The 27,387-nt window shown below is 42.1% G+C and overlaps 1 protein-coding gene across 2 annotated transcripts; it reads left to right on the forward strand.

The window, feature by feature from the left end:
- gpm6bb (glycoprotein M6Bb) lies at positions 1–26,744 on the forward strand. Of its 2 annotated transcripts, none has more exons than XM_079170854.1 (7): positions 1–127; positions 21,610–21,796; positions 22,581–22,737; positions 22,922–23,090; positions 23,933–24,006; positions 24,132–24,197; positions 26,535–26,744. In XM_079170854.1, the coding sequence occupies exons 1-7, from the start codon at positions 124–126 to the stop codon at positions 26,682–26,684; spliced, it is 807 nt and encodes a 268-aa protein (XP_079026980.1). In that variant the 5' UTR covers positions 1–123; the 3' UTR covers positions 26,685–26,744. The 2 variants fall into 2 exon arrangements, with proteins under 2 accessions (XP_079026980.1, XP_079026981.1); XM_079170855.1 differs by lacking the exon at positions 26,535–26,744 and adding an exon at positions 24,642–26,093.
- Positions 26,745–27,387: the final 643 nt, after the last annotated feature.

Here is a 27,387-nt window from a genome sequence, read left to right on the forward strand (position 1 = left end):
CGCGGCGTTGAGTGTTTGAGCAGCCAGGCGGCCAGTGTGCATCCCAGGACGCAACATCAGTGTAGCTGGGGCTCAACTTTCAGCTGATCGCTTCACTTCGGACACTTTGGGAAACTAACAACAATGGGTACGTTTGATTTGTTGTTTTCACCTATAAATGCTCCAGTAGCCCATAGTAGTAGACGGATATAAATATCGCTGTTTTCTTTTTTGTTTGTTTTTCATGATGACAGCATGGCTCACACTTTGTTACTGTCGCGCAAAACTTTCTGGGGCACGCCGATTTTTTTTTTTTTTTTTTTTAACGCTCACTCAGCTCCTTCTGCTGCTGCAGAGATAGGCTGTTTACCTGACCCGGATTCACGAGAACCGGCATTAGAACAGCCTGCTGAAGCAACTTGAGGAAAGCGATTAGAGAGATTAAGTCCATCTGGATTCCTGCAGTCAACTCTGTGCGAGTCTGCTGAGGTGTTAAATCCAGATCAACATGCTGCCTCTACTGTCTCTCTTACTGTTGCTTTCAATAGGACCTCAGTGCTGAACTATTAAGATGAGCTATTTGATGAAAACGTGACTTCTCTTTATGATCGTTATTGGTCAGCAGGGATTGATCATGTTGTGCTGTGTTTGATAACGATTGTCATGTAAAGGCATTTCCTAAACCAAACTGCACAGCGTCTTCTGCTGGTAATGAATGACTAACAGTTACTGGAAAAAAAAAACTAACGGGCAACATATTGTGTTAGTCAGATGCTCCATCGCTGAAGCCTGCATGCTTTGTGTTATGCCAGAACTTGTAATTGCTATGTGAAGGGCTGAGCTGGGACTGTCTCATCTTTAAAAACAGTCCCAAGTGTTGGCCATCTGTGCTCCCAACATGGGGAGGGGGGTGCATGGGAAGATTGAGGCGCTCATGCTATGGATGTTTAACTTCCCGCTAACTTTAAGTCTTTGAAAGAGTGATAAACTATGGACCAGATGGGATAGTTGACATGAAAAACACTCATCCTGCTCTGGGGTAGAAGGTTTACAGTAAAAAAATGACTCAGAATAAATCCAATTATTGTAATTTTTACCATTTTGAGATTTTTGTGTTGGTTATTGTGCAGCATTTATTGGCTTCTGTTGTTTGCCACGGCGCAGCTGAGGCCAGCGAAGAACGCTGTGCGCAAATGTGTATCAATGCTCATTAATTCGCTCTGAAGCTCTCACAGAGGCGTCTTTGTGCTTCTAATTTGGAGCTGCTCCTTTGTGCGACTTCAGTGGCTCTTAATGTAGAGAGAGAAGTTCACAGCATTGCAAGTTTCAGACCGGATGCCCTGTGAACTAATTCCCGACAGACCCTCTTTCACTGTCTCGCGGAGGATATTACTCTGCACGGCAATCAACCTTCATGTCCTCTTGCTAAAGCTCCCATTTTTTTATTCAAAGATTCTCCATGACCCTTTTCAGGAGGAGTAGCCTGTTGTTGTGGGCAGGAGTAGGTTAATTTGGAGAGTTGCTATTTGCAACTCTCCAATTTGTTTCCTTTTGTTTGGCCAGAGAAACTGACACCGCACTGCTGTGCTGCGATTTGCCGTTTCATGTGAAATAGCTTTGAAGACAGAAAATGGAGTAACATGAATCCTTTTAGCTCCCAAATAAACAAGATGTCTTGAAGGGGATTCTGTGTGGAGCTGTGAAGTGAAGATGTCGTTCAGAGGTTATATAACCTATGTCTGATTTGATTTTACAGTGACCTTCACCTCGCAGAGGGGCCACATGTTTTTAAGAGAAATTCTCCCCTGTCCTTGCGGCGAACGATTTAACAGTGCATTGGCCTGTGTGAGGGACGTGGGAGGATAACTTGGCCTCAGTCCGCTGTGCTCGATTCAGAGGGAGACAGCCAGTCATTTTCCACAAATATCTTGTTAGGTTCTTCTTGGTGTTTGTCCTGTGACAATTACAACAGTGTTTGGTTGCCAAGAGTTACTAGATAACCAAAGACACATGAAAGAATCGTGGCTTCAGTTCTACGTAGATATTTTATCGTTCAACCCAACATCTGAAGAGAAAGCCTGAAGACAAAAATACACGTGATGATCACGCTCATTTTACCAAGAAAAGCATGACACGGAGCTTCATTAAAAAGCTTAATAGTTAGTCTTTGCTGCAGATTGTAGTCCCTGAACTAGAAATCAAACATAAGCAAAGTTTATATTTTATTTTTCACAATGGGAAAACAGTTTAGAAACTCTCAGTCTCATTTAGTGTGGAAGATTTGCCATTTCGATTGATGTCTTTTACAGATACAATTTGATTATGTGCTTGACTTTTAAAGCTGTCTTATGACAGAAGATTCAACTAATCAAATACAGCAAATTATGGACACGGCTATGAACAGTGTGTCTGTTCTTCTTGGAGCCAGATTCTGATCGCCAAAAAAAGAAAGAAAGAAGAAGGAAAGATTGTTTTTCCTTATGGAAACTCGTGAACCCTCTAGTCGGAGTGTTTTGTATTCAGCGTGGTGGTCTTGTGGAAAAGGTCATCAAGGTTGGATGCAAACCAGATCCAAGTGTTACATCATTGTTTTTGAGTATTTCAAGTAAAGAGAGTAAATCACAGCTGACAGTTTTCAATGTGTCTTAAATTAAACATCTTGCTGTAATTGTTACTGACACATGGGTTGCTGGTGTAGAAGTGGAGGCTTAAACCTGATGTCTCTATTTATAGTGAAGACTTTTTCTGATTGATTGTGTTCTTCAATGATCCACAAACACAGGGGTTGGGCTGTGTCCCTCATAATGATTTTTACATGTGTCTCCAAGGTGTCGGCTGCCTCATGCTCTTTAACGCGAATGCCTCCTCCGTCTGAACTAGGATGTCTGGAAAGTGTCCGATTATTTAGCTCACACATCAGCAGTGATCGCTGTCACAGGCACATGTGCTGTGACCCTGCATCCTGAGTCTGAAGAGAGGAAAGACCCATGACTGCTAACGCTGTGCCGGCGGAGGTGTTTTTTGTGCTCTCGGAATCAACAACTTGTCATCTGACGGCAGAGCAATAACAGAGAGTCAGATAAATTCCCCCTGCTTTTAGTTGAGTCATGGCGAAATGGTCCTCAGAGGCGTGTCGTATAGGTCATGCACATGCTTCTGTTTCCAAGAGATACAAGGAGGAGAAAAAAAAAAAACCCACAAGCCTGCAAGAATGAGTCACTGCAGAGATGGTCAAAGGGTGCTAAGAGCAAAACTGAACTTTGTTGTTTTGTGTTTGTTCGTTCGATCCAAAGCATTCTCTCGTTAACTCCAAAAAGATGCCCTCCGTGAGTTTGTTTACGACTGATCCCCACATTTTTATGTCACCATCAATAATTTCCTGAATTGCTTTTTCATCTTTGGTTTGCAATCATTAATTATACTGAATATCCCCCATAATGAGGTAGTCGCTGTCATAGTTACATGATTTCTGGGCTTCTTTCCATTTGGCATAGGATATCACCGAGCCTATTTGGTAATTATACAGCAGATGAGGCCCCATACAGTACTTTTTGCAACTTTGCAGCTCTAAATAAAGAAGAGAACCAGATAGTTCAATCAAGACCTCATTCATATACTGCTTTCCTTCCTACTCCACTTTATTTCCTCCTCTCTCTCGCTCTCTCTGGGTTTCCTTTCCTCTCTCATCACTGCTTTCCTCTGCCTTTATACATTTTTTTTTGTTTCTCTCCAGCCCTGCAGGTCTTGCCAGAGCAGTCATGATAATTTGTGGAGCTTAATAACTCCTCCGAACAACAAAGAAGGCCATTGAGTATTGTGACATGAAATGATAGGAGTAGAAGTTCCTGAGTGGGGATGCTCGTTGAAGCAAGTGCCTTGGCTGTCACTTCTACTAAAAGCCTATTCACAGTTGAACAGAAGGGATGCAAGTGGTTGCATGGGCGACTCTGTGTATGTGTGTGTGTGTGTGAGCAAGTTTGTCCTTGTTAGAGAGATGTCACAGTCAAACTGCCCCATGGTAGAAACAGGATGGCATTTCAATATCTGAAAATAGTCCCTATATGCTAAACACCACAGGATCTCAGATATGCCCAGGCAGCTGAACCCTGGTATTGTATACAATATGCCAAAGATACAATCTGGCCTTTATTTGATCTGAAAGAACACCCACAATTCTCAAGGTTAAAGTGTCAAAGACATGCATAATACGGTCTAATTGATGTTTTTCTTCTTCATTTTTACAATATATTGGCATCAGTGCATGTTCATACAGTGCAGTGGTGATATTTGCTAGTGAAGCTGCAATCTATCAGTGTTTCGTTCACAGTCAGAGGATTGTTCCAGAAGGTCTGAGGGAAATAATAGATTGGGGAGAGCAAAGAGCCCCTGCAGCTGATGAACATTCACTCACTCATTCAGCAGGGATTCAGCGCTACTGCAGGGGTTTCTCCCATGTACTGTAAACCACATTGCAGCAACTCTGTATGACCACATTTGCTACAGCACCAAAAACACTGCCTCTGATTCACTCTCTCCGTATCCTACGAGCAGGGGACATTGATTAAATAGTCAATAATGTTTTCACCGAATGACCTATTTTCCTGTTCCAGCCTTTGGTAAACAAGAAAATAGATCATAATGCAGTCAATGTTAAGAGTGACTGAACAGTGTGATTGATGCCTGCGGCAGAGAGGGGCTACGCGAACTAACGCGTCAAATACCGAGACTTGGTCAGTCGCCCAAAACTTCAAACTATGTCACTCTATGTACCCCTCTAGCGTCAGTTTTGGAATGCGTCAGAGACATTGTGTCAATCTATGCTCGTTACATGCGTAGTGTCATAGTGTTTTCAAAGTCAATTTCCATCTTCACAGGAAGTTAGGTTTAGGCAACAAAACCACATAGTTAGGTTTAGGAAAATATTGTGTTTTTATTTAAGGTGCCTAGTCATTGATTGCCTTAGTTTTTAAATCTGAATCAGCCTATTTTAACATTGTATTGTTTATTGTTGTAATGTTTGGTCTTGCAAAATTATATTGTTTTGCTGTCTTTTACTTATTTATCTTATTTGCTCTGTGAACCATTTTGGGCTCCGTGATAGGTGCTATCTAAACTGAGTTGAGTTCACACTAAGTACTCAAGTTACTTCTGAGTGACGTGACTATAGCGAGTCCCGTAAACCATGTGTCTAATGATTGACGTGACGGTACACGTCAACGTTGACTTTCTCATAGGACAGGAACAGCGGTCTCCTGGGTGAAAGTCCTGTGTTTGTTTGACCTATCCGCAAACAGCATCCGAAACCATCGCCTCTCCCATAGACTGCATATAAGAAGTGGATGTATAGTCACTGTGACATCACCCATTGGTTTGTGAAGTACCGTTCTGAAGTCATTAAAAGATCCCCTCTTGATGCCCTTCAAATGTAAGTGGTGCTTGCTCCAGCTTCACCAAGGCTTTCCTCTTGTTCAAATTTAAAATCTTTTCTTTCAAGTAGTGAACCCAAATCCAGGCTTCAGCATCTCCCTTCAGACACCTGTTGGATTTGTCAAAGATGCAAAGTTGATATTTTTCCCCACTCTTATCATCAGAGTGTGGGGAGGTGTGTCTGTCAGCTAAGATGGTTGGTTCTTTCAACACAATGTATCAATTCTCCCTATTTTGGGAGAAAGTGCGTCAATGCAGGTATTGTTTCAAAGTTTCCAAAACTCCTATGTCGACGATTATTTAGGACTTCGATGTGACCGCGGTTCAGATGGTAAAGCAGTTAGATGAAATGAGAAGAAATAATAGGGCCTCCAGCTAATTTCCCTGCAAGATCATCTGTGAGGAGTGAGAGCAGAATGCATTAGTCTGCTTTTCAACTGTGGGAGCCTGTAGGATTGAGCTGTTGGCTGTGTGCCCACCGAGTGTATTCAACCCTCTACAGATAGGTCTTTGTCCTCGGCGCTTTAACGCAGCTGCTAAACAACCGTAAGACAAAAGCATCTGGGGTACCCCAGCACACCAATGAGAAATGTTCACCATATGAAGAGCCCTGCTAGACAGCCTGAGACCATTTGGATGCAACCAAATGCTATGCATGGGATGAATTAGGCATGAATTTAAATGAATACCCATGTAACCCCTTGTGACTTTTTCTTTGCCCCTATATTCAGGATTATTCGTGAAATCCTACTCAAGATATTCGAAGATGTCATAAAAACGAACCTTGTGAAGACTTGCTTTTTTCACAGCTTGTTGGTTATCCAAGTTGTGGCAGGAAATGCACATGACTCCTCTGTGCTCATGTTGTCGTGATGTGGTGCTGCATGTGACACAGTGAAACCAGAGTTAGAGGCCACTTGACACACACACACACACACTCTCTCTCTCTCTCTCTCTCTCTCTCTCTCTCTCTCTCTCTCTCTCTCTCTCTCTCTCTCGCCAGCCAGGAATCATTTTCCTGCCCAAGAAAAAGTTTTTTAAGTTAGACTTTTTATTGTCTGCTTATTGTCCTCCAGAGAATGTCTTGATATGCAGGAGGAGGCACTTTTGCCAAGCAGAAGAAAATCTGCAATCACTGAGCTTTTAGAAAGCAACAGCTGCAGGGAAACCCAATAGCTGAGGGAGACTGTTTTGGAGATGGATTTCAATTTGACTAAATTGTTGAACAGTTTTGTAGAAAAAAATCTAGTGTATTCAACTGAGGCTTTTTATTATCATTACTGTTAGGGGTAAACGACTTTATAAAAATATGTAATTGCAATTATTTTTGACTGATATTGCAAATACGATTTGATATATCAGAGCGATTGATGTCATGTTCCTTGAAAATTAGATTAAAATGGTGTGATTTTGTGGGGATCTGTACCAAACAAAGATGTAGAATATGATGTGTAGGCCGGGAAATCCCTTCAGCACAACATAGTGCACCTTGCCATATTATGACTCTTTCAATTAATTGTGCAGCCGTACTCACTGTAGGTTCACTTGAGAGGAAATGAGAAACTTACCAGCTAACAGCAGCTTCAGGGGAGAGGAAATCCCAGATGTTTCTGTCTGAAAAACAGGTTGACCCTGTAAACCACACGCAGACCAGAGGAGAGATCAGTAAGCAGTATGAATGTTACAGCTACGCCACTGTGAGGTCTCATAAGTCATCTTAGCTTTTGACCTCCACTCTATGGAAAAACAATACGGTAACAATGGTGTCCACGGCTGAAAATGGGAAAGTAATGTCGAACGGAGCATCTGGAATGTACAGAGCAAGCTTCCTGCAACCAACTGAACACATGTTGCGTGTGAGTTGCTTTGGATGGCTTTGTGTTTGTTGTTGCTAGGTAGGTTTAGACTATACATTTTCCAAGACAATATAAGAACATCATTTTCTGTATTTATTGATTTCAAAGTTATTTGAATTTGAGGCACTGACTCATCCTGTTTCTTTTCACACTTAAAGCTACACATCTTCTAAAAGAAACAAAGTAAACAGTGTTTTATTTCTTCATTGACAGTCATGACACAGTTATGCAAATGAGTTTTAAATCAGTTTCTAGTGCCAAAGTGTTCTGTAAACACAAATTGAAGCACCTGCATTTGCATACAAAATGATTTAACTAACATGACTCTCTTGTGATGTATTATCAGACCAGTGGTTCCATCAAGTTTGCACAGACTGAGAGTGAGAGTGTAAATCTTTCGACGCTAGTAATGATGTAGTGACTGTATCACATCTGACGGTGCCATAAATGGGTTTTTTCATTGCACAGTAGATGCTTTAAAGTGTCCAGTATGATGGACAAAAGGGTATTACCGCCTGTTCTGTTGGAAAACTGTACTTAAAGCAGTAAAGTAATGGATTGACCCACTCTCCCAGAGTTCAGCCAGGGGAGAGTACCGTACATACGAACCACTAGAGAGATTAGCTCCCATCTTTCTCTTGCGATGAGCTGTATTAGCCACTTATTGTTAAGCACTTAGTCCACGACTAAACTGCTTCCATCATGAATCTGAGGACAAACAAATCCCTGCAGGGGTGGAAGTGTCAGGTTCAGGTTGCGGCCGACTCCCCTGTCCTTCCAGGATCCAGCCGCGGGACGCAGGGCTTAGAGACCAGAGAGAAGAGCCTCGTGGAACAATGGCATTAAAGTGATCTCCGTGTCATCTGCTCTGTTGTCATAGTGCTGGCGATGAATCCTGACACGGTGGAGTCCAAGTGGCTGTTATGTCTCACTGGCTGGGGCTAAAAGGAGGAGGTTTCTACTCCTTCTAATGAGGGATGGGGGGGGGGGGGGACAGAGAAGAGGAGGGTTTGAAAAGGGTAAAGTCTTGGGTCAAGGGTGAGAGGTTGGCAGCGTGACGCGGAGGACAATAGGATTGGCGGGTGACACGCAGAGAAAGAAATCCCAGCAGCTGGGATAGACAGAGTGGGTGGGGGCTGTTCATGGGAAGCAACTCCAAGATTAGCTGGAAAGTCTCATCTAATGTCCCCATGTCTCTGTGCTTCATTATGTCTCTATTGTGTGTGTGTGTGTGTGTGTGTGTGTGCCTTTGCCCTGTGCAACAAGTAGGAAAATGAAAGACTCGAGCCCTGCGTTATTTGGCATCTCAGCACCTGGAGTGTGAGAACGTTTGAGTTGTGGAGATCCTAATCAGTGTAAGAATGACGTCTGTTGAAACATTTTTCAAACTATTTCTAGGTGTCTTGGCACAACATGCTAGATTTTATTTACAAACATCCATATAAATTCAGTGCTAAATTTGATGGGATTTTTTTTGTTTCTTTTTAACCCACGCGTCAAATGTCTCATGCCAAAAATACATTCGACTGGTTATTCAGGTTTGATGGTATCATCACTCAATATCAGCATGCTTGTGTTGTTAAATTTCCTAAAGAATATTTATAAATCAATAACAGTATGTGCACATCTGTAGTACAAGACTCAACAAATAACCTGCTAACTACCTTACGATTCAAAGTGACTGCCATCCTTTCACTCGTGTATTATAGAAAAGAAACTCTGTAGTCTTTGTCTGGAGCTAAATAAACAAATGCTTACAGTGATGGATATTGTATTTCAAGGATCAACACCACAAAGGGAAGTCCCTGGGGGGGGGCTTATTTATACTCTGTGCAGTTTAATAGACCGTCAGACATTTAAAATGGCTTTGTAAGGTGCTCAGTGTCAAAATGACTGCAAGGTGGCTGCAGTTTGCAGTTAATCTGTGCAGAGAAAAGATTGATACAAAGAGAGTATAGACAGATTCAATCAGGTTAGAATTACATCTGCACAGAGCCATAATTACATGTACACGAAGGAGCTTTAAAGTGGCTTTAATCAATATTCTTCTATCAACAATGGACCACATGAGTATTTGTATGTGGAAGATGTTGCTCATAGTGACAAAAACACCTGACTTTGCAGTTCTGCTTTATAGCATCTCTCAGCTCATTGCTTTTTTCGTGGTTTGCAGCTGTTTTCAGTGAATCACTCTACGTTACCTGTCCAGCACCAAATAACCGACAAACAAAGATTCCTATTAGCTGGGGACCACAGCCCTCAAGAGTTTGTGGAGACCAAAAGGAGACCATGTTTCTGATATAGTATATATACTTTGGGGTAAATGCTTTTTTCTCTCACAAATAATCTTTCCTGAAGCTCGTCTATTCTGGAGGAACTGCTGAACGTGTTGGCCAATGTTGGGGAATAAAAGCATTTTTTAAACCCCCTATTTTTTCTTAGAGTCAATGATTGAGGAGTTGCTGGGTATTTTCATTTCCTCCACTTCTTGGCAAAGTATTATCACAATATAGATTGAAAAAGACAAGAGGTTATTATCTAGCATTATTCTAACTGGATAATGGAGAGGTGTTTGCTTGCAGTACCTTTTGGCGGGTTCATTGGCTGCATAATGTAAGAATGGCAGACCACAAAGACTGCAAACAGCCTCTTCCAGACCGGAGGCGTCATTCAAATATTTACTGCCCGCTGAAAGAGAAAACAAATAGTTATGCAGACCTTTACTTTTCTCTAAAATGGCAGCAATACGGCCTGTATGGGACGTGGTGGGGTACTATATAAACTCTATATAAATCTCTCTTTCACTCTTTTCCAGGTTTCTGTTTCCTTGATTTGCTCTTTTGACTCCAGACTGAAATTGTGAAATTCTTAGTCTAAAGGTTTTGACATTGCATTGGTTTTCTGTCCGGCCAAGCCATAGTGGCAGTTTCCAAGGTACTGTGAGCTAGGAAGCCTGGATAATAGGAAGCATCTGTGGCTCTCACTGCAACACACTTAGGCCAAAACCACAGTGGCTGTGGAGGTGCCAGAGTCGAGAGGATTGTGAAGTCATTTTTAGAAGAAAAACATGGCTGCCGGGCATCCTCGAGTAAGTGTTTTGCTCCATTTCCAGACCTAACACGATAGAGTATCGCAAACATGCAATTAGTGAAGTACTGAGTCAGATACTTTGGGCATTGTTTGGTCAAATATTTAATCTGGAAATTGTACAGTGGAAGAAACGCCAAGACATAAATGTCTCTATAAGAAATGGCTGGAATTGAATAGCAGAGCTGGATTTCTGCTTTTTCAGCATACACCTTCACATGTTTACAGGGGTTTGGGAGAATACTTCTATATGTGGAAACAATTGTAAGAAGCTTTTTGTCGCTACAAAGGGACCTGTGAGTGTGAAGTCTGATAAATTGCCTCAAGTGATGTCACCTGAGTCAGCATTGGTTGATGCTGAAGACTGCAAGTTTTAATGCAAAATAAAATCTGGAGGTGTGAAGTAACACAGTGAGCTTACCGTGTAGCCTGCTCCTCATCTCTGCTGGAGGCTAGCATCTCAAAGCTACATTAGCTGCTACATCCGAATCTCTGACTCAACTGTTGGTGGTCAAGTTGCATTGTGGGTAATGTAGGTGGCAGGATTCGACAAGGAAGAAGGTGAATGCATTGAATTGCATAGACTTTTTGTTTTAAACAGTCAAATGAAAGATAAACATCAAAGGCGCTCATTCAAGTATAAAGGTTGAAAAGCCTTTATTTAAGTATGACACCATAATGGTTCAAATACCCTTTAACCTTCACTTTACTCCATACTTTTTCCTGCCATACACATAATGTTGATATCCCTTAGTTTATAGCTTCTTGCCAGGGCCAAAGGGAAACAAAATGATCATTATAAGTCAGACTCCTGTGGTTTTCCATCTCACAATCCACATATTTTGCTGTAATGGACGAGGACAGTTGGCATATTAATTTCGTTCCATTGCAGAGACTTTTCTTAGAAAATATGAATATGATTCATAGGCTCATGTTGGTTGGATTTACATGGAAGATTCTTCTAGGGTGAGTTTGATCATAATCATATTTCACAACTGAATTGTTGACCAAAATTTGTACAGAATTTGTAATGCCTTTTGTAATTCTGTAGACTCGCAGAGGAAAATGGGTCAACAAAACAAGTGAATGGATCTGTGTAATGGGCTGGTCTGCTGCTTCTGTAAACCAATCAATGACTTAGATTCAGCACGCCAAACATGAAGGCAGAAATACAGAGCAGATTGACCTATGAAAATGGCCTGCATTTAAATCCAGGACAGTAATACCACCACAGTCCATTGGAATGAAATTCACTGACTGCAACAAATTGCCAAAAAAGGGTTTACAAGAATCTCTGTCTCCAATGTGGTTATATACCACCAATCACTACCAGAAGTGAAATGCTACAGCTTTTTCCATGAGAGCAGCAAAATATTCCTCATCTGCTCTGCTCCGGTGGGATGAGCCTGCTTTCTCAGGCCGTTGCCATGTGCTGGTAAAGGGAACTCGGTTCCTGGGCACTTGCCTGCATCCCTGAGAACTCCGTCCTCACTGTGAGCCAAGCAGGGTGCAGGTCTTCACGGGTGACTGAACACTGAGGAGCATTCAGGGCCCCCAGTCTCACAGCGTGAAAGGTTGACCCACAATGAAGCCTCCTCCATTTGTATAAGCTTCATCATCATTCAAATTGTGTCCTCGAGTAGGGGAGTGGCGCTGTCTCGACACTGGAGCGGAGCATGCAGCTCTCAGGCTTGGCCTCCTATGTTCACATGAATATTCCCACAGCCACTCAGTCTGTCACAGTATTTTTGGTAAAGCTCCAATCAGTCTGTTGCTCTTTATGTGTCTGACAATACCTCTCTTGCTTTATTCATTTGTGACGTTCAAGCTTCTTTTTAAGCTCATTGTTTTGATTTAAGGTTATTACATTTACTGTGTTGTTCAGTTTCTCTTCTCAAAATCAACCCTGTTGCCAGCAGCAGGCAGCTGTTTCCGGCAAAAGAAAACATGAATACACACTGTGCTACCTGCCCAGGCAGTTGAACATCTAACTACCAAAGAGCAAGATATTCATCTCAAGAGTTGATGGAGACCAAAACAGAGCTCAAAGCAGAGTGAATGTTATATTCGTCAGCCGGAACTTTAAATTATTTGTATTGAACACAAAGTAGACGTAATATTGTACATTTGATTCCTAGAATTAGGTTAATTGCATTAGTTGCTTGGCTAGTGGTTGCTGTTTGGTTTTACATAACTAGTCAACCAGTTATGTAAAACCAAACAGCGACCGTTTACTATAATTGGCTTTCATTGACATGTGAGGCTCTGGCTGAAACAGGGGTTAAAGCCAAGATTGAGGATATGAAAATCTTTCATAATCAGTTTTATTGACTTATTATTTGCCTTTAGAGGAAGAGAACGAGCATTGTAACAAAAGTATACATGCTGAATTTCTATTTCTGAGATAACACTGGTTTGACCACACTTTTTCGCCCGAGTCAACGCATGACTTTTCTTCTGTTAAAGAACACTTTGTTAACGTTGGTTTTCCCTAGCTTAAGATCCAAGCCAAAAAAAACATTATTTAAATTGGGTACATTTGTCTTTTTTCCAATCAAAAGCATATGTTTATGCTTATGTTTATGCTGAAAACCCAATTCGACCAGGCCTGATCACATGTTTTGAATTTCCTTTTGCATGTGTGCAATAAACTCAATCATTTTGTTGAGGGTTCAGATGGATCCTTGGCTTGTTGTACTCGGTAATATGGATCTGCCTCTTTGTGGCTAAGTGTGTGACACATTTACTCTTGTGTATGTAACGGCTTTTCTTTTGAAGCTTCACTTGAGCTCCTCGTTACAATTAATGGGGAAATCACAAGCACAGCTACCTCGAAATCGGCTGTAGAAATCAAATCGCTTCTGCTGGTGGGCTGGAGGCTCCCTTCCCCACATCACAAGGATGTCAGTTCTCCTGTCGTTTTACAGGGCTGATGGTGAAAAAGCTAGAAGATTAGTGCGGCATTTGTTGTTGTGGGATCCCCGCTAAGTTCACTTCCCTGACCCCTGAGGCTCCCCTCCCCTGCTGATCCCCCCTCCTCTCTGAGGTCTGGTATCCGTGAGAAGACCCCACTCCAGCTCCGCTCCAGCAGGGCTCTTCCCCCCACCGCTGAAAGGCCTTTCTCTCATTAGCATGCCCCTGGGGCTTCTTGCCCTGCTGTTGCCAAACAAACACAGCCAAAATCTTCTTCCCTGTCTCCCTCGCTGTCTGTTTCGCCAGTCATTTCTCCCTTATCTTGAACAACTTGTTTCTCATGGTATCATCCTCTAAGCAGTCTCTATTTTTTCCCGACCTTTTATCAGCATTCTTCATGTTCCTGCCGTTAGGATTCTCTGGATTTCCCATTTTCAGATGCTGTTTCCTCTTGTTTGTATCAGCCCCGAGGACGCTCTGTGTCCTTGTTTAGGAAATGTAGATTTGCCGTTCCTTCCTGTGTCCTTTTTATGTGAGTTAGAGGCCACCAGATGGAGGGAAGACGGCGGTCAGAGGTTGCTAATGTATGCTGCAGGAGCAGAGGGCATATGGTGCCAATCAAAAGATGAAGGGCTAACCCCCCCAGCTAACCCCCCAGCCACACTACACCACCACAGCACACCCGCGCACACACACTCCCCCTTTCTTGAACTGTGGTCAGATGTGAACTAGAGAGAGGTGATTGTGTGCCTATATGCTTTCTGTCCCAGCCTGTACAACAGAGAAGGGTTTTCACCCACTCTAAAGAAAGGGTCCGTACTCACCCATCTGCACCCGAGCCTGTTCTCATCGGATTGCTATTCAGGGTGGCGCTTCGGTTTCTCAGACAGGCGCGCCTGAGAGGAGGGAGTGTGTTAAGGGCACGGACGAAGATTTGTTTGTCATTAAGAGGGCAAATTAATTTGACTTCGCAAAACAGTCACAACAAGCACCACAGATGCACATTTTGCCTGTGAAACAAGGATTTACGAGACGTATGACTGGGGCTCAACCACATCTCTTCTGACAAGACCTCTGTCTCTTGTAAAGGAACTGGGATGTACAGTTGAGCGGTGCCTTTGTGAGGCAGGACGAGACGAAAAGAGCGAAAGTGGAGGAAAGAGCGAGAGAGAGAGAGAGCGAGAGAGAGAGAGAGAGTGAGAGAGCAGAAACGTGCAGGAAGGAGAGGGAGCGAAAAAGGGAGCGAGAGAGGAGAGAGTAAGGAAGAGAGAATTTGCTGAAAGGAAGCATTTTTGTTGAATGGGAGAAAAACAACCATGGAAACTCCATCAGAAGAAAACCAAGACCAGAGGCTGGACAAAAGAGGTACCAATGAGCGCTCACAAAGAGCCAGTTCAGTTCTTTTCACTACTGTGTTTACTGGGGCTTTAACCTAGTCCAGCCTGCGTGGTTTCACTCTGCACAATAGTTGGCTAGATTCTGCTCAGCAGGGACTTTGTTCTTCCTTGTTTCATAATCGCACATAATTAATGATATTCCAGTTTCCGATTGTGCATCGCATCGCCTCTGTCATGCTTCTAGTGTGTTGTTCTTTGCTGCAGTAGTTTTCCTGTGCTTGTTTTATGATCTAGTTCATTTAAGCATGTGGGATGTTTTCAGCAGGCATCCCTCCTGCAGCAGAAGGGATGCTGCGATGCCGCTGGCCATCATCATGCTAGTGTCACTTTTAAGGACAGATCAATCAAACCTCAGGGTGTGTTTGACTTGTTCTTTCAGGATGGTGGATGATTAATGAGGTGGATGAGGGGCTGGCAAGGACAAAGATAAATGAACCAGACATTACCAGTCTCACAAATAGATAGAGTGTGTACACTGAGGAGAGAGAGAAAGTCATTAAATCTGTCTTCTAAACATCTATTTCAGGTCAAATATTGTACATTTAGACAAGCACTTTTCCCAAGAACGGTTGTGGTGATAATGCAATACTAATATTTTTTTTTTCTTTTCTTTGAGTGATATTTAATCATCTCTAAATTTGTATATTAGAAGTTTTTTGTTTTAACAATCTAACAAATCATTGCAGCTTTGACAATTTTGACAGTGTCTGTAACAGTCACTGGGGCAGTAACCGAAGATAACTGTCATTCTGTCAATCTGTCAGATAATAGAGCAAATGTCCTTCACAGCTTCCCATAGTTCAAGTTTGTTTTGTCTGATCAACAGTTAAAAACCCCAAAGTACTTCGTTTACAGTGAAATAAAACTGAGAAAAGCAGCAAATCCTCACATTTGAGAAGATGGAACCAGCTAATGTTTAGCGGTTTTGCTTGACAACTTACTCAAAAGATTAACCAATTACAAGAATTGTTGTCAATGATTTTTTTGTCCATCAACAATTGTTTATTCCCCCGCTCGTATATATATTTTTTTTACGAGGACAGTAGAGAGTCCCGAAATGATGGATGACAGATGGGGAATGACATGCAACAAACATTGTGATCACATGGTTCGGGCTCTGAGCTATGTCCATTTTAAAAGGAGCTGAGGCTGGGTCTGGAACCTGTGGGCCTGTAAAGCCCACTGAGACACTCTATGTGATATTGGCCTATAAAAAGAGTTGACCTGACTTGACATCCATCATTTACTTGCGTTTCACACGGTTCATGATCACAAATTTACTCCTCTAATGTACCCAAACAGTCAATTTATGAGCCATTACGGCCATCGTTGCCTTTTATTGTCATTGAGCACATCCACACGTCCCCCTCCCCTCCATTCACACACAGTGATGGTGAGCTGCAGTCAACAGCTATTAGCTGACAGAGTGTAAGTTTCCCTCGTTAGAACTCTGAGACCACTTTTTGACGTATTGGCAGGGTCAGATCTCCCGCATCCCTTGAGAATGGCCATTATAGCCATTATGGCATTTTTAAGTCTTCTCTCAAAGTGGAGAGTGGGGAAAATGAGACTGTTTCTCATAAATGGGGTTTTGGCAGCTCGCCCCAGTGAAGCAACAAACAACAATACTTAACATTAGCTGTAAACAGACACATCTGTTAGCAATGAGGCTGGATGCAAGATTAAAACTGGATGGTTTTTATCGGAGCTCAAAGCCAATTTGTTGTTCAGGTCTCAGGGATGAGATGGATGAGTTGCAATGTTTTCATCTCGAATTGCGTGTGTCCAAGTTTGTTTGTTTGTGAAAGTGGGATGTATTTGTATATATTATACATACTCTTACTATGTGCATATGATTATGTGGCGCTTCTATGTGGTTTGCGTAGGTGTGGCTGTGTTTGTGTCTTGTCATCAAACTAAACAATGTTTTTCAAAATGTCCGCTGCTGACGTGATCACATACAGTTTCACATATTTCTCAATCGAGGACAATTTTCCACTTTCCATTGAGGGTCCCAGCTGTTGGAAGATTTCAGCTGTGTGGTGTTGACAGGCTGTGTTCACGTGATGTCTGTAGGAGGATGAAGGTGATGAAGGTGATGAAGCAGAGCCAGCTGCAGGGGTTAGTGTGATGAGTCTGGGCACAAGCAAACTGCGAGGCATGCATGGGTTAACTTGTTTGGAGACACTGTTGGGGCCCCTGTTACCTCCGGTACTCATCAAGTACAGTGCACACAGCACACTATGGCAGCTTCTTTATATTTGTAAGCAAACCCAGATAACAACTTGTCTTCCTATTCCTTCCTCCCTTCCTCCCTATTCCTGGTCTTCCTATTAAGGCTGCTATTGTTTTCATTATCAATTAATTTACCAATTGCTTTTTGTACTCATTGATTAATTGATTGGAGTCCAAGGAGACATCTTCAAATGTCTTATTCCGTTTGGCCAGCAGTCCAAAACACCAAAATATTTTGTTTACTATCAGGAGACAAAGAGGACTAGATCGATATAGACATTTGAGAAGCTGGAAAAATCTTTTTTTGAGTAACTGATTATCAAAATTGTTTATTTTTCCATTTAAGTAATTAACCAATGAAGTGACTAATTGATGCAACTCTAACTGCTGAAGCAGTACCTGGCCCCAGGTTTTCTGTACCTAAGTATGTGGTTTCATTTATGAAAATGGAACCGTGTGCGCACAATATACACTAAAATAATGAAGATGTATGATGTAATAACGCGGGGCCCAGTTGAGATTGTCCTTAAATGATTGTAATTCCGTCACAAATTTGCAAGTTATGAAATTACCAAAAACAGGACACCTTGGTGGTCATTCCCCTTCCTGTCTCCGCTTTGCTCGTAACCCACCCCCGTTTACTCGGTCAGCCTATAGCTGTGTGTGTGTGTTTGTCGGTCTTAATGGGCCATCTCATTCACACGTAGGCTGATATGAGCTGCTTTGACAAACAGGATCCTCCTGGAGTGTGATGTGGCTGCTGTGGCTCATTGTGGCCGAGCCGTGTGCAGTGCTGGAGGGGCACACAGGATGGAGCTCAGCGGTGGGCTTGTCCTGGGCCTCGCGCCTGCGGGCCGGAAGAGCGAGACCGTGGTTCACTGCTATTCTGAACGGCCCCTGAGAGTCCAGTGTGATGGACAGTCTAGGGCTGCACACACTGGCTCTTTGTGTCAGGGCTTCTTGGACTCTGTCTCTATTTTTTTTCTGTCTCTCTCACACAATGTCATATATGCGCACACACACAGAAACACACACATTTTCTCACACTGGCGTCTTTTTTTTTTCTCTCCCTCCTCGTGACCCCGATGTGGCAAATGTAGCCTCTGCTGTAAGGCCGGACATTGTCATTACAAACAGTCGCTAACTTGTCTGCGTTTCGCTCTCTCACTCTATTTTTCATTCAATATGTCCTCTTATTCGTGTACTGTAGCGATGAGATGGAGAGTGGAGATTCTTGAAGTGGTAAGTCTAACCAGGAGTGTTAGTCAGCGGCCGGGAGCATGTGAAAGTCATCAGAGGGAAAAAGGCCCAACGTGAACAAGCCAGCAGGATCCATTTAGTACAAGCTTGTTGTTGAGAGAGTCACCAGCTCCTGTCCCCTGTGGAGGAGGATGACTTGAACTAAAGTCTGGCCCGCAATATCCTGTACGCTGTAAAACCCCACACAGTATACTCTGATCTGTCCTTTGCTGTGTGGCAGATTTACTGATACTGCCTCTAAAATAGACATGACAACTTCCTCCGTGACATTTTGTGTTACCCATCAGTCTGCTCTAATTGGGGAATCCATCGTCCTCTTTGAACTAGACTTTGTAATTTGAATTACATTGAACACAAACACATTTTGGAAAAACAAAAGAACATCTGAATAGAGATGTTTCATTTCAAGATTAAAGTTTGACCGTAAATCAAAACAATAGGTCGATGAGAATCCTCTCATCTAAAAAGAAAGCGAATATATGAATTTCCCAAAATGTCAATTTATTCCTTTTAACCCAGCCCCACCTCCCTCAAAAGAGAAGGAAAAAGAAACAAAGCTGGTTTCAAGAGCTGATTCTGAATCATGAGGGCTTCTATAAAGACGGCAGATTTAATGACGAGGATAACATAATATCTCACAGACCCCGCAGTATCCACCAACATTCATCTTATTGAATTTATCGGCTGAATGAGAGTGATTTGACTCTGGTGCAGACTACCGTCCCCATGGTTCTGCTTAAAAGTGTAGTTGGGCTTTGATGTCTCCCTTGATGTCTAACACCAAGATTAAAGCTTTCACAGAGGCCCTCTGTGAACAGAGTAGTATTCCTGAGGCTGCTAATAGTTGAACCTCGTCAAAGGTTCTGTCCTCGCCAGTCTTTCATTCAGTCAACCAGAACAGAGTTCTACTAACCTGCCATCATGTCCAGACCAGCTGTGAAAATACCACCTTGGATATATTGCGTTATTAAGGATAACAACCAGTGAGTGACACAAGGTTTATCCATTGAGAGAGAGAGAGACAGAGATGTCTAATGTGCCAATATTCTCTGTCTGAATGGTAGGATGCTTTAAAAGCAAACCACCACTGTGGAATGGACACTAATCAAACAGATGGCTTATCGATCGGAATGGTGGCTTTCAAACATAAACTATGTTTTGTCTCTCTAAGTGCTCCAAGTTAGACAAGCATGACGGACGCAAACATGTCAGTCTGACCTTGTCCGTGACAGGCTCCAGGGGGGGGGGTGGTACAATGGTCAACATGACATTTTAAAGCATTTCATACATTCAGTATCGACAGTTTTTTGGTTGTTATAGCTGAAGACTTCCCCAGTCTGTGATTTGTTTTTCACAATCAGCCCATCGAGGCAGCACCATTCTATCCACTTATACACAAATGATCTAATGGGACTAGTGACGCATATCAAGACGGGGGTTTGGAGGCAAACAGACACATAATGAGTTGGGCGGTCATGCTGATTTTCATCCATGACATGTCACAATTGATTACAATCAAATGAATTGACAGTAAACCATTGAGACTTGTGACTGCCTCTGTCATTCATTAAATGCACATTAAATACAAGAGATTTGGTAATAGGCCTACGTTTCACATGGAAACATTTCTTTTCTTCAGGAGGGCAAACAGTGCGAGCTGGTGGATTCAGAGCAAAGATCCAGTCTGCTACTGGATCAGCACTAACCTGACAGTGACATCCACTACTAGAGCAGTTCTTCCTTTAAATGAACTGTATTTACTTTGCAGCTGGACTCAATATCCTGTGGAGCTCTGCGCTCTGACTCCCAGCAGCCCCCTCCCCCTCCCCCTCCCCCCTCCCCCGACATGTTCATCAGAGAAATGTGGGCTGTGGTGGAAGTTAGCGACTCTGCTGTGGGCACACTCATTGAGTTGAGGTTAACATGCTGCCATGGCAACTCCTATTCACCCGCCATGGGACAAAAATGTTTTTTATCTCCCTGTACTACACAAACTGTCCGGATAAAGCGTCCGACTGCAGAAGTGTTGACCCAGCAGCAGTATATCTGTTTTAATTTCCCTTTGTTACGGCAAAGAGCACAAACACAGATGAACTTTCAGGATCCAAGTAGAATTGTTGGTCTTTTGTTCTTCAAGAAAAACACAAATAAGTGTTGAGATATGCTCAGCAGCCTCGCGTTTCCCGTTTCCCACTACATACAAGAAGGAGCAGCTAGATAAGAAAATTCATGTATTCAGTCAATCACCCGTTAGCCTCTGCTCACTCTATCTACAACTCTTTCTTTCCTACTACATTATTATTGTCTTGTTTCTATTACATACAGTAGGCTGTGCTTGGATAATGGTGCATTTGCAAAAATCTGTTCTGTGACCTGTGAAAACCTGTTATAATTGTGGGGACTAGAACAGTTAGCTGATATGGCAAACATGTAGTTAAACAATTGCTTATTTACATATCCAGCAAATGCAAAAGTAACATTAATATTCATTTGGAGATGTGTTTGTGTGTACTTAACGTATAGTCCAGTGCTCGCTCTCCGTCTAGCTCTGTTTTACTACGAGTGACCTCTGTCACATACACAGTCATTTCATCCATTGTTAATGTAAAAGTGTTGATTAAAGCAGCTTTCAACACTTTAGTTTCCATGTGACATCGAGCACATGTGAGAGCTTTGAGGAGCATAAACAGCCAATGATTTGGATGTCCTCTGACTCAACAACATCCTGTCAGACACATGTGGATCTGATTGGAAGCACACTGTGGTTTGTTTGCGTGCATCCACAAATACAGCATTGTGGTGACCGGCTCCATTTCACGAGGTATAACAACACACTGAATGAGGCAGATCCATCTGGGTCACTTCATACCCTCATTGTGAGTTGCCATTGATTTCCATTACAGCTTGGCTGACACTCATTGCTCTGACCTGCTGGATGGCCATTAGTGCCCTTTAAGTGTAGTGATGAATTGTCAGATGAAACAGTACAGGCAATGTGGACTGTAAAAAGCCACATGCAGCACACTGGACTGTTGCCTCTGGTAGTTGACATAGCAGAAGGCGTGAAAGGAAGCACGGCCACGGACACTTTCACATTTTCTTATTTTGAAACAGACTTGTCTGCTCTGTCTTTGTCAGTTCCTTTGTTCTTGAGATATATTAGTGAAAACAGTGTTTCTGTTCTTTAATGAGTCATGATGCGAGACTGCATGTCCTTTGGTGTCTGGGATAGGCTTGATGGATAAATGAATGACTCATGTGAATATTCAACCCATACTTCATCCCCCTGAGATCACTTCCTGTCCTGCAAGTTAAACACAATCCCTTTTACGGAAGTGGGGGGCTGATGTTTACTATTGCCTTTTTAAAGCGAAACATTTTGGCATAAAACACTGTTGCACGATATCCAATGACACTTGTCGCTGACCTAGTTTGTCTGTCTTTTTTTCCTACAGGCTGCTTTGAGTGCTGCATCAAATGTTTAGGCGGGGTGCCGTATGCGTCGCTGGTGGCTACGATCCTCTGCTTCTCTGGCGTCGCCCTGTTCTGTGGATGTGGCCATGTGGCGCTCACTGGCACCATGGCCATCCTGGAAACCCACTTCTCCAAGGTCGCCAGTGATCATGCCATGCTGACTGATGTGTAAGTGACCTCATATGTATGTGCTACATGGCTGCTTATAATGCTTGCCTGGGCTGTGTCTGATGATTACAAAATATTGTGTTTTTTAATGTGACAGTAGGATCTATTGCACTGAAAGTGTGCCCTTACATAACCATCACAATAAAGAGAGGTCTAAAAGTAAGATGGGTCTCACTTTTAATGAAGTTGACTTTATGTAGGCTATATTTAGCTGAGCACGTCTCCAACGTTCACCTCCTCCCGGAGAACAGTCCTAATATGGCTCTATTTAAATTTTATTTTGAAGTGGATCCATTAGTCGAGACAATAAAAATGGAATTACAGGAGACAGGACTGCACATATGTTTTATGTTGGCGTAGATTTGGAGTGCACTGTTTAATTTAAGATGTCTGCAGGGGCAGTCTGTCTCCTGGCAGATGATTTCCAGAGACGTGTATCACCTGTTATCTCCACATTTGGGCTTAGCGTCTCTCTTCAGGTCTTAGGGATGCTGGATCGCTATCTTAATCACAACCATCTGTTTATTGATCTGATTAATGAGCCAGCCCAGGTTACTCATGTTTTCAAGATTGCATGCAAGTTATAAGTTATAAATGATTGTAAGCAGCTATTTCCGTGGCAGGTCATGCTATTAATTTACCTGACATTTGTAGTGGGTCTCTCCAGGTGTTAAGTTTGGAGGCTAAAAGCATGTTAGCGCTCGACTTTTGCTTACTTTGTTTTTTAACCTATTGCAGCTTTACAGGCATGACTTGGCTCATGTGTGACATTGCTCTTTAACAGAATACAGCTGATGCAGTATGTCATCTATGGCATTGCATCGTTTTTCTTCCTGTATGGGATCATCCTGCTTGCGGAGGGCTTCTACACAACCAGTGCAGTGAAGGAACTGCACAGCGAGTTCAAGACCACCATCTGTGGACGCTGCATCAGCGGAATGGTATGTCAACACAACCACACTGCTTTAAACACGGAGTACTTAAACAAAAAAGGTTTCATGCCATGTGATTCAAATAAAAGATACATAGAAATGTGTTCCTTATAGGAAAAAAAGTATGACAGAAAGGAAAGAGCATTAGGATGAGGAGGGGGAGCATAACATTGTGCCTTGTCTGTGTCCTCAGTTTGTGTTCCTCACATACATTCTGGGTGTGGCCTGGCTCGGTGTGTTCGGCTTCTCCGCCGTGCCGGTCTTCCTCTTCTACAACATGTGGTCTACCTGTGCCACCATGAGGTCTCCCATGGCCAACATCACCGCCATTGATTCCATCTGTGTGGATGTTCGTCAGTACGGTAAGAGAATAGCACTTTGTGGAAGAGTATGTCTTCTTTTATTAGTGTATACACTGAGGCGGCTTAGAAATAGTAAAATACTCTAAATTAGGGGATTAGGGGACTCCTTAAAACCAAGCAATGTCCACTTGTGAGCGCTCATCACCTGTTGCATATGCCTTGTGATCAGTTAAATCAAAGAACAATCCCCCCCTCCCCCCTTTTTATTGTAATCATATTTAAAGGCCCAGAGAGGTAAAATTATCCAGTTATTCACAAGAAAAATGTTAAGAGGAAAATCTGTTCAGATTCAAAATTATTTGGTATCTTTTCTTTCTGCTCTCCTAATATTTTGATCATTGTGCGACCCCTCCGATCGATCTAATCTAAGGGGTCCTGACCCCTGATATAAACAATAACTTAAACTTAAATGTTCATCTGCTTCCTTTCTCCTTTTGCTTCAAGATGTCCTCCAGCATATTACTTTTGCACTTCCATAAAGTTTCTGAACTTACAAGGGACAGATGAAAATAAAAGAATGCTTCAAATCAAAGCGACAGAGGCCGAGCCATCATATCTTTAAGTCATAGGTTCTAAAACACCAGATCGTACACTTCCTATAATGCAACTCAACTGCATCTTTCATTACACCCTGACTGGCTTTCCATTAGAATTAGGAATGATCTTCATGTGTACAATTAGTGGAGTGCCTCTTTTTTTTCCTTTGTTATAGTAAAAAAAAAAATGTTTTAATCGTGTGTCGCTCAATTCATATTATTGGACAGTTTGATCATATTTCACGAGGTGCAATGAAGGAAGTAGAAAGGAGTGTATATGAAAACCTGTGACTTTCATGGCTACAGGAATTATCCCATGGAATGCCACACCTGGCAAGGCCTGTGGCTCTACGCTAGGTGACATCTGTGACACTAGTGAGGTAAGAGGTTGTTTTCTAACCAAACACATTCCTACTAATGGCATAGATACATCAGAAAATGACAGCAGTCATGGACATCATGTATTTAAGCGGGAGAATAATCACTGTTTGTGATCTTTTTCCAGTTCTACCTGTCTTATCACCTATACATCGTAGCCTGCGCCGGGGCAGGAGCCACTGTGATCGCTCTGGTAAGCTTCCCTCCGGTCTCTCCATCCTCTCCCTTTAGTCCATTTTTGCACGGTTTGTATCGGCAGATCATGTGTCAAGTGCTCCTCTTCTCATTCCCATACCAAGGAAGATTACACACAGGCTTTTCCTCAGCTCCAATTCCATTTGCTGTTCCCCATCTGCTTAGATGTACATGGCCCTGTTTTTATAATAGGATGGATGAAAGAGAGCACAGTTTGGGCTTATGTTTTTGTACCGTAAAAGACTGTAATTTAAAAAAGAAATCACAATCATGAGTTCTAACTATAAAATCACAAATATGATTTTTTTAAATTATACTTATATTATTTTTCCTGAACTTTATACTGCTAGAAAATGATTGGTCACTTTACTAACTTGTCAGAGTAGTGACGAGGAGGTCACCGGCATGTTGTCTTACAACCTTTTCTGTTCTCTTCCACCAGCTGATCTACATGATGGCTACCACTTATAACTTTGCTGTTTTGAAGTTTAAAAGTCGAGAAGACTGCTGCACTAAGTTTTAATCTGTTTTAAGAGCACAGTACAGCATTTGAGGCTGTACTCTATAGAGGCAGTTGCCACTGACAAAAATCGAACTAAAAACAACAACAACAACCTGAAAATAGGAAAACCAACATCTCTCCATTAGTAATCACATGAAGTGTAAATAGCTCACTGTATGCTTCCTTTAGTATTTGGTACCTAGGGATATTGCTTGTCTGAGGACACCCGATGAAAGTTGTCTCCAGATTGGGGTGGTGTCTTGTTGGCTGGTTTGTTCTGCTTTCTTTAGCACTCACTTATAGGAATTTTTCACCATCAGATTTTATAGAAATGTGCACAGCTAGAAATCCACAACACACATTTGTTTACATTTGTAATGCTTGTAGCTGATTTTTAACCTGCACAAAACCTTACACAGTATTTAGCTTGCAGCATTAATGGACGAGCATCAGTCGACTCCAGTCGGAGCTGAAATGCGAATTTGTGCACAAACTCCTGAGGCACTTGTGGAACTCTATGTAAGACTGTTGCACAGGCTGTAAGACACAATTTTAGAAATGATCATAGTTGGACATGATGAGACCATCAATACTGCACCAAGCACATATAGATGAACAGAACACAGCTCTGAAATTAGTCCGTGAGGACAACTGATGACAAATATTTAAGGTGTTCTCAGGCTTTGTTTTTGAATGCCAGATTATCAGCTTTGGTGAGGATGAATTCCAGTGATAAAACTGTAAAAGGACCAGTTACAGTGGCAAAGTGCCTTATCCTTATATTTCTTTGGTTTCTTTCCTTAGCCTTAAAATGTTGGCACTGACTCCTGAAACCATGAAGTGTTACACAGAACATATTCAGTATTATTTCCTTTGTCACAAGTTAGATTCTAAACTGAACTAACACCCTTTCATCAACTGTATTCTGCTGATGAATATTATGGTGATCAGTTGTGTTTATTGTAGATTTCAAAGTAGCTGCACAAACCTATAGCACAGCACACTATGAAGGGTTAGGCCAGTACCAGGGGTATACTTCAGCATGAGGCCCTAAGCTTCACTTTATTCCATGTATTTTATAAATGAATAAGAAATGATCCTATTTTAGAGTAGAGTAAATGTGTTGTTTTTTTTCTATGAGGGCTGATGCTGGAATAGCCTCAGCTAATGAAGTTGATGTTTTGTTTCCTACATTTTCCCTTTATTCTTTCTCAAAGTGCCATTTAAGAGCCGTTTGTTGTTATCTTAACACTGAGCCTGCATGCTTACATTTTTCAGATGCTTTGATCTGTTTATAGTGACTTATACTCCATATTTCATATATTTAATTTTCTCCTAAGTTTTTGAAGACTGTAGCTTTTACTTTCTATATAAAATAAACAATCTTTGTTTACAAAAGTATTCCTACTTGGTCTATTTCTTATAAATCCTACAGCAAGATGCAGCAATACTGAACCGCATAATGCATCAGGGTCAGATTCACAAAATCTCATGCTTTGCACTAACTTCAAGCTTTTGCCGCGGCATACAACTCACGTGCACAACCTGTGGCTCTCTTTCTCTTTACTCATCCTAACCCCTTAAAAGTGTCACTTCTGTAGTATTGTGCGTAGCAAGATGGTAGCATAACTCCAGTATTAGAGATGATTGTAACAGCAATGTTATGAGTCATTTTCAGTAATGTCTTTTTGTCACCCTTGTTTCAGTCTTTTTGAAGAACTTAACTGTGTGTTTGTGTATGTCCGTGATGTACATACTGTAGCTCTGACTCCTGTAGCTTGCTTTGCATCTTTGACATGCTCACCGGCCATCCACCTCACCCTTCTCTTCCAGATCCACTTCCTCATGATTCTCTCAGCAAACTGGGCCTACCTTAAGGATGCCAGTCAAATGCATGCCTACCAAGACATCAAAATGAAGGAAGAGCGGGAGCTGCAGGACATCACGTCACGCTCAAAGGAATGCCTCAATTCCTACACATAAGGATACACACTCACAATCCATACAAACCCTCCACACACACACACACACACACACACACACACACACTTCAAGACACATAGACACTGCAGCCAACCACTGTGGCCCCTTTGGTCCAAGACGACGCTCAGCTAAAATAACCTGCCATCTGCCCTGACTCTGTGCAGTACTAACCAGGCTCCTAACAAACTAATGCATCAGTGTTGCTTTCTGCACTAACTCACCAAGAAGCGTTTTGGAACTGCTACTTAAAATTTCATTCATGCTTTTTTTTTTTCTTTTCTTTTTTTCTGAATTCTGATATTCACGTAGTGTTTGATTTTCTCTTGCCCCCCTTTTTTTTTATCTCCAGTTTTTTGCTGGCAAAGCTTGAGACGTTGCACTATTCTTATACAACGCATAACGATGACATGTTGTTTTTCCGTCTTGCTCTGTCTTTCTTTTGAGCTGCGGCGGCCCGTTTTCAACAAAGGAATGTACCATTTGACTTGTTTGCTCTTTTTTTTTCCAATCAGAAATGCAGATAATTATACACAACATTAAAGGCCTTACATTTAAAGTCGGTGTGTCACGTCTAGATAGCATGTCAGGAGAACCGTCAAATTGTAGTGTACTGACACAAAACTGCGTCATGAGATTTTTTACTTTGACTCCAGAACCCTGTTCTGTTGTAAAAGTAAAAAAATATTGAACCTAGTGATAATAT

This window comes from Pholis gunnellus (assembly GCF_910591455.1).
Source record: "Pholis gunnellus genome assembly, chromosome: 12".
Classification (NCBI taxonomy): Eukaryota; Metazoa; Chordata; class Actinopteri; order Perciformes; family Pholidae; genus Pholis; species Pholis gunnellus.